Here is a 13,082-nt window from a genome sequence, read left to right as displayed (position 1 = left end):
AGTCCTAGAAATTCTGGTATAAGCAATGAAAAATGATATGGAAAAAAAAATACTCCTATGGGTCCTATTCACCAAAGCAGTGAAGTAAGTTAGCAACCCCAAATAGAAAAATATAACTCAGAGAATCTCTACAAGCAAAAATGTCTAAAAGTTCGCTACTCAAAGAGTAGCAACAGATGTTTAGTATCTTCATTTCTCAAATGTTAACATGTATACAAATCACTTAGAGCTCTTGGTAAGATGCAGATTCTTTTTTTTTCCCCCTATTGAAGCTTTTTTTAATACATAGGTAACATTGGTTTCTAACATTATGTAAATTTCAGGTGTATGTCATTATGTTTTGGTTTCTGTATAGACTACGTCATGTTCACCACTCAAAGACTAATCACCATCCATCACTGTGCACGTGTCCTATTACGCCTTTCGCCCTCCTCCCTTCCCCCTTCCCCTGCGGCAACCACCAATCTAATCTCTATCAATATGTTTTTTCATTGTTGTATTTATCCACTTGTGAGTGACATCATTTAGTATTTGGCTTTCTCTGTCTGACTTATTTCGCATAGCATAATACCCTCAAGGTCCCTCCGTGTTGTCACAAATGGCAAGATTTCACCATTTTTATGGCTAAGCAGTATTCCACTGTGTATATATACCACATCTTTTTTATCCATGCATCCACTGATGGGCACTTAGGTTGTTTGCAAGTCTTGGCTATTGTGAAAATGCTGCAGTGAACATAGAGGTACAAATATCTTTTTGATATTTGTTTTTGTGTTCCTCGGATAAATACCCAGGAGTGGAACAGCTGGATCATATGGTAGATCTATTCTTAATTTTTTGAGGAATCTCCATACTGTTTTCCATAGTGTCTGCACCACTTTACATTCCCATTAGAAGTGTGTGAGGTTCCCTTTTCTCCACATCCTCTCCAACACTTGCTATTTCTTGTCTTTTTAGTAATAGCCATTCTTACAGGCAGGAGGTAGCATCTCACTGTAGTTTTCATTTGCATTTCCCTAATAATTAGTGATGTTGAACATCTTTTCATGTGTCTATTGGCCATCTGCATATCTTCTTTGGAAAAATGTCTGTTCAGATCCTTTGCCCATTTTTTAATTAGGCTTTTTTGTTGTTGAGTTATATGAGCTCTTTATATATTTTGGATATTAACTCCTTATCAGATATATGATTTGCAAATATCTTTTCCCACTTGTCGTCTCTTCATTTTTTTGATGCTTTCCTTTGCTGTGCAGCTGTAGTCTGCTATAGACTACTTGATGTAGTCCCATTTGTTTATTTTTTCTTTTGTTTCCCTTGCATGGTGAGACATGATATTCACAAAGATGCTGCTAAGACTGATGAAGAGTGTACTGCCTATGTTTTCTCTTAGAAGTTTTATGGTTTCCAATGTTACATTCAAGTCTTTCATTCATTTTTAATTAATTTTTGTGAATGGTGGAATGGTCTACTTTCATTCTTTTGCATGTGACTGTCCAGTTTTCCCAACACCATTTATTGAAGATACTTTTCTTTCTCCATTGTATGTTCTTGGCTCCTTTGTCAAAAATTAGCTGCCCATAGATGTGTTGGTTTATTTCTGGGCTCTCAATTCTGTTCCATTGATCTCTGTATCTGCTTTTATGCCAGTACTATGCTGTTTTGATTACTATAGCGTTATAGCATATTTTGAAATCAGGGAGTGTGGTACCTCCAGCTTTGTTCTTTTTTCTCCAGATTTCTCTGACTATTCAGGATCTTTTATTGTTCCATATAAATTTTAGGATTCTTTGCTCTATTTCTGTGAAGGGTGTCATTGGGACCTTGATAAGGATTGCATTGAATTTGTAGACTGCTTTAACTATGTTAATTCTCCCAATCTAAGAGCACAGAATATCTTTCCATTTATTTGTCTCTTCCTCAATTTCTTTCAACAATGTTTTATAGTTTTAAGCATACAGGTCTTTCACCTTTTTGGTTAAACTTATTCCTATGTATTTTATTCTGTTTGTTGCAATTGTAAATGAGATTGCATTCTTAATTGTATTCTCTTTCTGCTATTTTGTTGTTAGTGTATAGAAATGCAACCGATTTTTGTATGTTGATGTTGTACCTAGCAACTTTACTGTATTTGTTTATTATTTCTAATATTTTTGACAGATTCTTTAGGATTTTCTATATATAAAATCATGCCATCTGCAAATAGAGACAGTTTTACTTCTTCCTTTCCAGTCTGGATCCCTCTTATTTCTTTCCCTTGCCTGATTGCTCTAGCTAGGATTTCTAATACTATGTTTAAAAAGAGCGGCAAAAGTGGGCATAGTGGCCTTGTTCTTGTTCTTAGAGGGATGGCTTTCAGTTTTTCACCATTGAGTATGATGTTAGCTGAGGGTTTGTCACATATGGTCTTTAAAATGCAGATTTTGATTCAGTAGGTTTGGTTTATGGTCTAAGAGTCCTCATTTCTAACAAGCTCCCAGGTAATGCTGATGCAGCATAAAATCCATAGTTGTCTGCCTCAGTGCTAGTAAATGGGCCTCTAAGGAATACAGGAATATATGCCGCTTTCAACATAGACAATTCTGTTTTGGAAAAGTTAACCTTTTAATGCTATATACATAGTTCTTAATGGATAATGGGAAAAGAGGAAATTACTTTTGACAGAATGTAGGAACATAGGAATTTAAACTGAGCTCACCTGTTAATGCGGAATATACACTAGGCTACATATATACCAGGCAATCCAGGTTATAGATTTAACACTACCACTAACTATAATTTATCTTTCTTACAGTGTTGTAATGTTCAAAGAAAAAAAGGTAAAACTGGTGATCTGTAATTTTCCTTTCAACTACAAAAATAATGACCCATATTCTCTGACCTCACAGGATTATTATGATAATGAAAATTTATAGTTTACAATGCTTGAGACACACTATTTCATTCAATCTTAGGAAGCCTGGAGGAAAATAAGGCTTACCTAGGTAATATGGCTTGCCTGTCACATGCACTGTAATAAACAGACCCAAAACTTATCTTCAGGTTCTCTCACTCCAGAACTCTGTCCACTTTATTCATTCAACAACAAATATTTATCAAATGCCTATTATGTGACAGATAATCTTTTAGGTGCTGGGAATTCAGAAGTGACCAAAATTAGATAAGGAATCTGCTGTCACTTGGTTTATGTTCCAGGGACTAAATAAATAAATGAGTGAGATAATTTCATAGTGGCAAGTGCTATAAAGAAATGAAAACAGTCATGTATAACTCGGGACCAGGAGGAAAGGAAGGGCTCCTTCAGATTTGGAGGCCAGAGAAGGCCTCTGAAAAGGTGCCCTTGAAGCTGACACTTGAGTAACGTGAAGAGCCATCCTTGCCCGGAACTGAGGACAAACTTTCCCTTCTGCAGATGGAGAGAGCTGGGTGGGTTCTAGGAACAGAGGGAAGGTCAGAGAAGCATGAGTGTGGGAACAAGAGGAGGATGGAAGGCTCTAAAGCGAAGTAGCAAAGACCCCATGTAGTGTGTTAAACTGAGAGCAGTTCTCCCCAAACCGCAAAGTGAATCCAATGGAGGATTTTAACCAGGGGTGCATGACAATCAGGTTTTCACACTAAGATCATCCCACTGTCAAAATCAAAGAGCTCTGTAGAATTTAACAATCATTGATTCTCAGAGAAAGCAGGAGAGAGATCAATTGATTATTATTCTCTTTTTCATGTCTCTTCCATTTCCTTATGTGTTGTATCATATTCCACTGTCATTGTCACTTATATTTTATTAAAACCAACATAAATACTTGAGAATAATTTCTAAGAACAGTGGATACAAATGAAAGCAAATTCCTTGTCTCCTTGCAATTAACATGTCTTTCATTGGGTCCACAGTTAAGGCATGGAAATTAGTGTGCAGAGCCACCAGGAATGTAATAAAAGCTTTCAAGACGAGGGACTGTCAGGAAAAATGCCATCTCAAAATGTGGTCGCTACGCTTAGTTGTAAAACCTTCAAATAAAATTAAAGACTAAAAGTAGTCCCCTCTTGAGACACTAACACGCATACTTATTTATAGGCTCTGTCTTGGAACTAAATTGTAAAACAGGAAAAGGTGGAGAGACTGAATTCTGGTCCCCGTGTTTTCATGCACACACACACATCTATTGTGTTCTATATTTCTGACATTAAGGTAGTAGAAGGAAGCATCAATTGGGACAGATAGAATTTAGAAGAGCAATATGCTGGCAAACCAGTAAAAGAATTAAGAATTAATTCATGTAAATATGGGTGTATGCAGAGTTTGGTTTGTTTGAGTTACCGTGAAGACAACAGAACTCTAGTTATAACTTCTGGAATTTCATAGGCCAAATCACGCCCCCAAGATATGCAATTAATCAATGCCACCTTGATTGTGTATAACAACTTATGGTTAACTAAATAATTGACATTTGTTATCCTATTTCTCTAAACAACAATCTAGTATGGTAGGCAGACAGGTAATTATAAATCACCATTTTATAGATAGCTAATGGATTCAAAGAAGCCATTATTTTACACATTGCAGAGCTTGCTTTCACACTGCAGAGTGGGTGACTGCTTTCTTGGTTCGTTTGTAGAGTACATTCCACCGCACCCATTAAAGCCGGGCAAGACAAAGTGAACTGCAGTAACTCGGCGGTTTGTAGTTTGGTGGAGAGGTTTAAAATCCCATCCGGCCACAGCAGCTTCTACGTATTCAAGCAATAAAAGAATATCCATGTCTGTGTAACCATTCGAAGTAAGACTGTTAAAGAAAGCCAAGGAGCATGGAGTACACTGTATTTTATTTGCCTGTGCCAGTAAATCCACTGAAATCAGGCTATGCAATTCTGTTGGTAATTTTAAGCTGTGCTTATAAATGTAGCCCTTTTTTTTTTACTCCTAAATTCTTCTTACACAACACATATTTGCCTAATTTTTATTTTTCTCTTAAATCAGCTTTAATTTTGACAATAAAGTATCAAAAAACTCAAGACATAAATTCCCAAAGGGAAAGCTAACATCTAACGGGTCAAAATTCTCCAGTTACCTAATCTTCCAATTCATCCACAATGCACCAAAAAAGATGCTGGCTAACAAGTCATGAGGTGTGAGTTCTAGATCTAGATATGCCTTGTTTGCCTACTTAGAAAATAAAATGTAAGCAAATGAAAAGTTAAATAGCAATACAGGATAATAAATACAAAATAAATGGCACAGACAAAAGAGGAGCTAGGGTGAAAGGAAATGGGTGGAAATGAGCAATTCACGTTGATATGAACAAAATTATCAATAAGCAACTCTAGTACCCCGATTGTGGTTTCTAAATACCATTTCTCATTAAAGGGAACCAGGGCTTTTTTGGGAAAATAGCAGATTCCAGATCTGGGTACACGAGATAGAGGAATCTTGTCATTCTGAAAACAAGGAAAGTCTCAAAATCTACTGGGATTAGATCAAAATCACCCGAGAGCTAAGTTGAGGGACTCCTATTGGCTAAAGATGAAACCATAAGGTCATTAAAAATGATAATAATGACAACGGATTGAAATTAACAATTTATTAAACCTATGAGTTCATAATGATAAATATCAACAACACCATGGGTCACCTTTGAAGGTTGTCAGGATACAAATTAAGATGTCAGGGTACATCCATGTAGAAAAAGTAGGATAAATGCTTGATTCTCTTTCCTTCTTTGTACTTTTTCTACATGGATGATATTGCAGAGTAATAAAACAGTTAATGAGGTGGCCGCCACCGCCTCTAAGAAGATGGCTGTGCCTCCCACCTATGCTGATCTTGGCAAATCTGCCAGGGACGTCTTCACCAAGGGCTATGGATTTGGCTTAATAAAACTTGATTTGAAAACAAAATCTGAGAATGGACTGGAATTTACAAGCTCAGGTTCAGCCAACACTGAGACCACCAAAGTGACGGGCAGTCTAGAAACCAAGTACAGATGGACCAAATATGGTCTGACGTTTACAGAGTAATGGAACACCGACAACACACTAGGCACGGAGATTACTGTGGAAGACCAGCTTGCACGTGGACTGAAGCTGACCTTTGATTCATCCTTCTCACCAAACACTGGGAAAAAAAATGCTAAGATCAAGACAGGGTACAAACGAGAGCACATCAACCTGGGCTGCAACGTGAACTTCGACATCGCAGGGCCTTCAATCCGGGGCGCCCTGGTGCTGGGTTATGAGGGCTGGCTGGCTGGCTACCAGATGAATTTTGAGACCGCGAAGTCTCGAGTGACCCAGAGCAACTTTGCGGTTGGCTACAAGACTGATGAATTCCAGCTTCACACTAATGTAAATGATGGGACAGAGTTTGGCGGCTCCATTTATCAGAAGGTGAACAAGAAGTTGGAGACTGCTGTTAATCTCACCTGGACAGCAGGAAACAGTAACACTCGCTTCGGAATAGCAGCCAAGTATCAGATCGACCCTGACGCGTGCTTCTCGGCTAAGGTGAACAACTCCAGCCTGATAGGTTTAGGATACACCCAGACCCTAAAGCCAGGTACCAAACTGACGCTGTCAGCTCTGCTGGATGGCAAGAATGTCAACGCTGGTGGCCACAAGCTTGGTCTAGGACTGGAATTTCAAGCATAAATGAATACCGTACAATCGTTTAATTTTAAACTATTTTGCAGTGTAGCTACCTTCAGAGTTTAGTGTACCTTTTAATGTTGTATGTCTGGGATGCAAGTATTGCTAAATATCATGTTAGACTTCCAGGTTAAAGATGATTCAGCTTTAAAGTGTTACCCTTTCAGAGGTACAGAAGAAACCCAATTCCAAAAAAGGTCCTTTCAGCTGTAGACTTGGGGGAACTTGGTGGCCCCTCTAGAGATGTCAGGTTTCTTTTTTATCTAGAAATGGCTGCAAGTGGAAGCTGATAATTTGTAGGCACTTTGTAAATTCTTATTGAGTAAATGAATGAAATTGTGACTTCCTGAGAACTGAACCTTGGTTTCCTACCCTAATTGCGAGAGGCTTATGGTTTGATGGTGTGTACAAACTCATCTGAAAGGGACTTTTTTGGACAGATCTTCATGACCTGTTTCCACCCCAGTCCATCACCTCTTTTAGTCTGCAGGGCGTGGTGGCTGTTTGTTTTGTGCCATTTTGGGGTGGAGAAGGTGGATGTGATGAAGCCAATAATTCAGGACCTAATTCCCTCTCATGTTGTGGTTTTTTTGCCCTTGCCCTTTGCACCAGAGTATAAAATAGCTTCTAAGAGCTCCAGCTGCAAGCTGGGAAGAGTCTCTGTGACTGTAATCACATGAGGACAACACTCGGATCTAAATTGGACTTCTGTTGTATTCTCGCCACTCAGTTTATTTTTAAGTAGTTTAATGGGTACATTTTAGAGTCTTCCATTTTGTGTGGAATTCAAATGCTGTAATTAACATCACTTAAAATAAAACTTGAATAAAATATTGAAACCTCAAAAAAAAAACAGTTAATGAGGCAACAATTAATAAATGCCAGAAGAATAATAGAATTAGAAAATCATATTTTGCAATCTCTAATGAAATAACACATCTAGGCAAAGATCTAGGCAAGTGCTGCTAATATTATTAGGTAAAAGGTTAGAGAGGAAATTAGGACAGATGCATTAGGCTTGACTACACCTGAACCCACTCATCTACCTTAGCATCATTAAAATAGAATAAGACATATGTTCCTCCTGACATGACATAATAGGATGAGCACATTTCCATCTGTGAAATATTTTTGGCCAATAAAAAGTAAAATCAGAATCTACTCAAGTCTTTTTATCTACCCAATTATAAGACATTTGGGAATGTGTTAAATGACACCAAGAGGATGAAATCAGTGAAATCTAAAAAGTGAAAAATTATACAATTAATAAGTAAATGGCATGAAAACAAAAGTAAGGGGACTTAAGAGACACATCAATTAAACGCAGTTGTGGATTTGGTTGGGATCCTGATTCAAACAACAAACTGTACACAGATATTTTTGAGACAATCAGATAAAACTAAACATGGACTAAATATTAGATGATATTCACCATTTATAAAAATTCACTGGGTGTGATAGTAGCATAGTGGTTGTGTTTGCTTTAGCTTCTTAAATGTTCAAAGAAAAAAAGATAAAACTAATAAAAGTACAAGCCACACAGAGGGAGAAAATATTTGTAACACATATAATCAACAAAGAATTTGTATCCAGAACACAAATTTTCTATTCTAAATTTTTTCTAAGATGAATAGTAAACCCAGTTTGGTTTGTCTGCCTTTTTCTTACTTTAAACCTTTTTAAGGACCTGGGTGTACTAAAAAATATGTCACAAACAAAATTCCTAGGTGTCGCTAATAGCAGCAGTATACCAACAGAGCACGCACGATAGTAACATAAACACTCATCTGGTTTACAGCGTTTCTATTCTAGACTAATCAACCAAATGGAGGGGGATGGAGCTTAAATGTATGCATGGTATACATAATTAGTGCAATTAGCCCCCTTTTTAAACAAATTCCATTTCACTGGGTCATTCCTTAAAACTTCAAACTACTTATTTTTCTTCATTAAGTTGCCCTTTCAAATGAAACTCATTTAAAGCTGCCTAATAGATAAAATACCTCAATCTGTACCACTTTTATCAAAACGCATTGAATGTTTATGCCTATATCAGCAATTCTAAGCATGATGCTATATGTGTAGTGATTTTTCTGATTTTTCTAACCAAGTTCAATGAGTTTCAAAGATTGTGAAATTGTTGAGCAGGCACTGGAGAAAAAGATGGCACCAGTTCAAATTTCCTGGAGAGTTTAAGACACTTCGTCTAACCTGAATAATTTACTCCTAAATAATTCTTAATTCTAAGAGGGCAAATAAAAGTAATGCTAAGCATTTCATTAATATTTCCTATATTCAAATTGTAGCTATGAGACGCTAAAGGGTTTCCTGGAAAAGTTTTATGGTACCTTTGGGCCTCATATAATTGATACATACTTTGTACTTAGGTTCATTTTTAAAGGTTTGAATCATTATTTTCCTATTTTGAATTATCATGGCTCTATGATCACAGTTGAGAGATAACCTGATATGTTATTTAATGTCAGTTTTTAGGAAAGAGTCCCTTCTAAAATAATAATATTCCCACAGTGAATATGACCCGCTTAATAAGTGATTTTCTAGCACAGTTTTGCTACAAATACAATAACTGTTCCTCCTGTAAGGCATTCTAAGTTTATAAGAGAAATTCTAGATTTGCTAGACTAATGACACACTGATAAAGACTTTAAGTAGAATAATGATTATGATTATCTTTCTGAACTTGTAACTTTTCCCTTTCAAGGAAAACAAATAATCATGGAAAATGAAAATGCATGGCACTTACATGGAATTCAATAGAAGATCTACGGAAAAACTAAAATTTCGAGTCATTGACAAAGCAACAAAATATCTCCAAGGAAAAGGCAAAAAAAAAATAGGCAAAGGATAGATACAAAACATCATTATCACCTCACTTAACAAGGTACTTAAAGTTCTCCGTGATCTCTGAGAGCGCTTCGTACAAGGATGTGAATGCACAGTTTCCACAGTAACGTATCTCTATAATAGCTTAATGAAGCACGAGAAAACAAAGGATACATGTGCAAAAATTATTGGAATTATTTTTATTCATTAATTGTGCGTACTTATCTTCTACAAATCAATGAGCAAGAGCATTATGTGGCTTAAAAAATATTAGACCAGGTGTTGGAAGACTATATCTGGCCTGATTCTGCTACGGATGAATGTAAGCAAGAGAGAAAGAAAAAAATCAGCTGGGACTGCTCTCTGGGACTTGTTTTTCTTTTCTATAAAAAGAGAAGTGTCGACCAGTCTGACATTCTGCGAATTTATGATAATCGCAAAATTAATTTACATGTATTCTTTTTTGGTTTTTTTAAACAGAAGTATAATTATGCCATTGTGCAGCATGCTTTTTTAAAAAACAAATCATAGACATTTAAGAAACAAGTCTAAGAGCCAAGATATTTTATTCCAGTGGATAAAATACAAAGATGTAGCGTTGATCAGAAATACTGTACAGAGTTCATCACACAGTAAATAGTGCTTTCGATGACATCACCCATGATTCCTCTCATCCACATAAACTTTCCTTGTCTGAACTCCTCACAACCAATAACTTCTACTACTCTGCTAATTGTTTTCTGTATAGAACTGTCTCTCCAACTAGTTAAGTGTATTGTCAACGCAGGACTGGTATTCAAACCTTGGTCTACCAATCACTAGCCTGGGCAAGTTCTCACATCTGGCTTAGCCACAATTTCTTCATCTGAAAAATTAGTATAATACCACAGCCCTTGTGGGACTGTTGTAAAGATGATAAAGATGTTGTAAAGATGATAGTAAAGCTCTTGCTTATGAGAGGTAAATAGTTAGCAGAAGGCACTTACATTTCATTCTTTACCCTCCCTAGATCCCTAATCACAAACAGGAAAGGATCTTACATATGTCTTTGGCATTCCACAGAGCCCTTAATGATGCCAAGCCCCCAGAAGACATTGAAATATTTGTTGCATTATTGACTTAAAAGCATTTATTGATAACCAACTTGTGTCAGGCTTTGGGTAGGCATGGGGAGAAAATTAAAATGAAGAAGAATGTCACAGCTCTTTCACTGAAGATTTCTAAATCAGCTAGACACCACATAATAAGGATATTCGAAGTATGAAGTAATTTTAACATAACTTGGAATAACTGTGACTGGAGGTCGACCAAAGTATTTAAAAATACAAAAAGAAAATAACAAAAATGCATAGTAGTACCTAAATAGGAAAGATTTTAGGCTATGGCCATTGTTTCTCTCCCTAAATGAAAATGTCCCTTGGAATTAAACTCTAATGGGCAAAATGTGAATATTTGTCTAATTGAAAACCTGTTTTCTTTTTCTTGGAGCAGGAATCACAGGAAAAACATAGCAGAGATTCAAGTTCCATGATAAAGGAGAAAAAACAAAATGGGTTTTCATAGATGGAATGAAATCATGTTTCCATGGGAACCCTGAACTGGTTTGTTGCAGCCCAACTTAAGTTGGCAATTTTGGCTAACTTCAACTATAAAAATAAATTTGGCATCTTAGAAAATTTACCCATCTTATCATGAATGTAATTTTCAAATGATAGCTTAATACATGAAAAGCATCTCACTGGATTAAAGACATATTTTTAAATTTCTTTAATCATTACCAACTTCACCTGGCAAAGATATCATTTAAACTGGAAACATACCCGATGAACTGAGCTTCGCCAGCATAAACAGAATCTAGAATATCGTTGTCCTCTGATTTTAAGGTTGGAACAAGAACAGGGACAAGGACTTCCTCTATTTCAGACTAGCAGAGTCTGTGGGTTTAATAGCTTTTACTGAATCATGATAACCAAAATAGACTCAACATCTTATCCCAAATAAGCAAGGCTACATTTTTTTATTTAGATTTTCTTTCTCCAAATTCGAGATCCATTTGATCACTGGCATATGGTTGTTAGACCACAAGGCAGATGCCAAAATGTTTATGTTTTATAGTAATAATTTCAAAAATATTTCTGTCCTATGTTTTACATTTATTAAAGGTTTTTCCCTTATTTAAGGACCTCATTATTATACAGGGATTGGGTCCACACTTTGAATTTGCTTCATATGTGTTCCTTTTTGCATGACCTCGTGCTTTTAGATACAATAAGTAAGAAGAGCCAAAGACCAGGCAAATATATACCTGAACAATCAATTCTGAATAAATCCATCCAGTCATACAACTTTGATCAGCTCTTCACCACATCCAGTAACTATCTCACAATCACATTTAACTAAAGTTTGGCCTCCTATGTGTTATCTATATGACAATTCCAAAACTGGGAAACTTACAATTAATTCTTAAAGGATCATTTTTCCTTTGACTCTTTTACTTGCATGTTTCTTTCTCTCCTTTTCTTTAGCGCCAAGCTTCATGAAAGAGAGGTCTTCATTTGTCTTCCTCCATTTCCTCAACTCCTGCTGAAGCTCCATTCCACTGCAATCCAATGTCTGACTCTAGCACTCTACTTAAACCGTGCTTGTTAAGGGTACCAGTGGTTCCTAATTGTCAAATTAAGTCAAATCTTTCTGCTCATCTTTCTTAACCTTCCTGCATTTGGCTCCTATAGGTGGCCTTTTTAATCAAAACTTCCTCCTTAAGGCCTCTTTGACACCACTCTCCCTGAGAGTGACTTATTTTCAGAGTTCTCTAAGAGTCCCTCCTACTGTCCTTTATGTGTTTAGGTTCCTGGGGTTTAGTCAAGAGCCTCAACTTTTCTTATCCTCCAAACTCTTACTGGGAAACATCATCCTTCCCTACGGCATTAAGTATCACTTTGACACAACGGAATCACAAATTTTTATCTCCAGAACATACTTAACTCATTCACTCGAGTCCATTTTTCAATAATTATACACAAAAGTCTGGTAACATCAACTTTTAAACAGCCAACATACATCTCAGTTTCAACAAATCTTGAAGTGAGCTCAAAATCTACTCTTAAAAAATTGCTATTCTTTCTATTTCCTACTCAAGTAATGACTCTACCATTTACCCAGCTATCCTAAATCAGAACCATGAGTGTCTTCCACAAGCTATTTTCTTTCCATCCTCTTTCAAAACTAATGATAAAATCCTCAAGATTCTGCCTATTTGCCCTACATCCAGTGCCACTATCACAGGCTGGGGCTTTATCATCTCATACTAACCCATACTGCTGAAATAGATGCAGAAGAAGCATTTGATAATTTCAACCTTCATTCATTACTTGCAAATATGCCACAACAATTCATTATTCCAAAATAAGTGACTTTTTTTAATATGATAGAACCAAAAATCTTTAGCAAACATAATAATTTGTGGTAAAATGTTAGAAGAATTCTCTTTGAATAAAGCCAGAAATAATTCAAGGATGCCTGCATCAGCACTGCTGCTTAGCACTGTAACAGACACTCGGAGAAAATACAAGAAAAATAAGGTGTGAGATTGAGAAAGGAATA

At 36.4% G+C, this 13,082-nt stretch overlaps 2 protein-coding genes across 2 annotated transcripts in view; one reads left to right on the top strand and one right to left on the bottom strand.

Annotated features, from left to right (window-relative positions):
• Nucleotides 1–13,082, bottom strand: part of COL21A1 (collagen type XXI alpha 1 chain) — a 174,029-nt gene that overhangs the window by 123,896 nt on the left and 37,051 nt on the right. The gene's annotated exons all lie outside the window — the stretch shown is intronic.
• On the top strand, nt 5,746–7,346 carry LOC106837945 (non-selective voltage-gated ion channel VDAC1-like). The gene is given in 1 exon segment (XM_044776905.2): nt 5,746–7,346. A coding segment is annotated over 1 exon segment (852 nt). The 5' UTR covers nt 5,746–5,786; the 3' UTR covers nt 6,639–7,346.

Source organism: Equus asinus, chromosome 8, assembly GCF_041296235.1.
Source record: "Equus asinus isolate D_3611 breed Donkey chromosome 8, EquAss-T2T_v2, whole genome shotgun sequence".
Taxonomy (NCBI): domain Eukaryota; kingdom Metazoa; phylum Chordata; class Mammalia; order Perissodactyla; family Equidae; genus Equus; species Equus asinus.
This window is presented reverse-complemented; position numbering and strand designations above follow the sequence as displayed.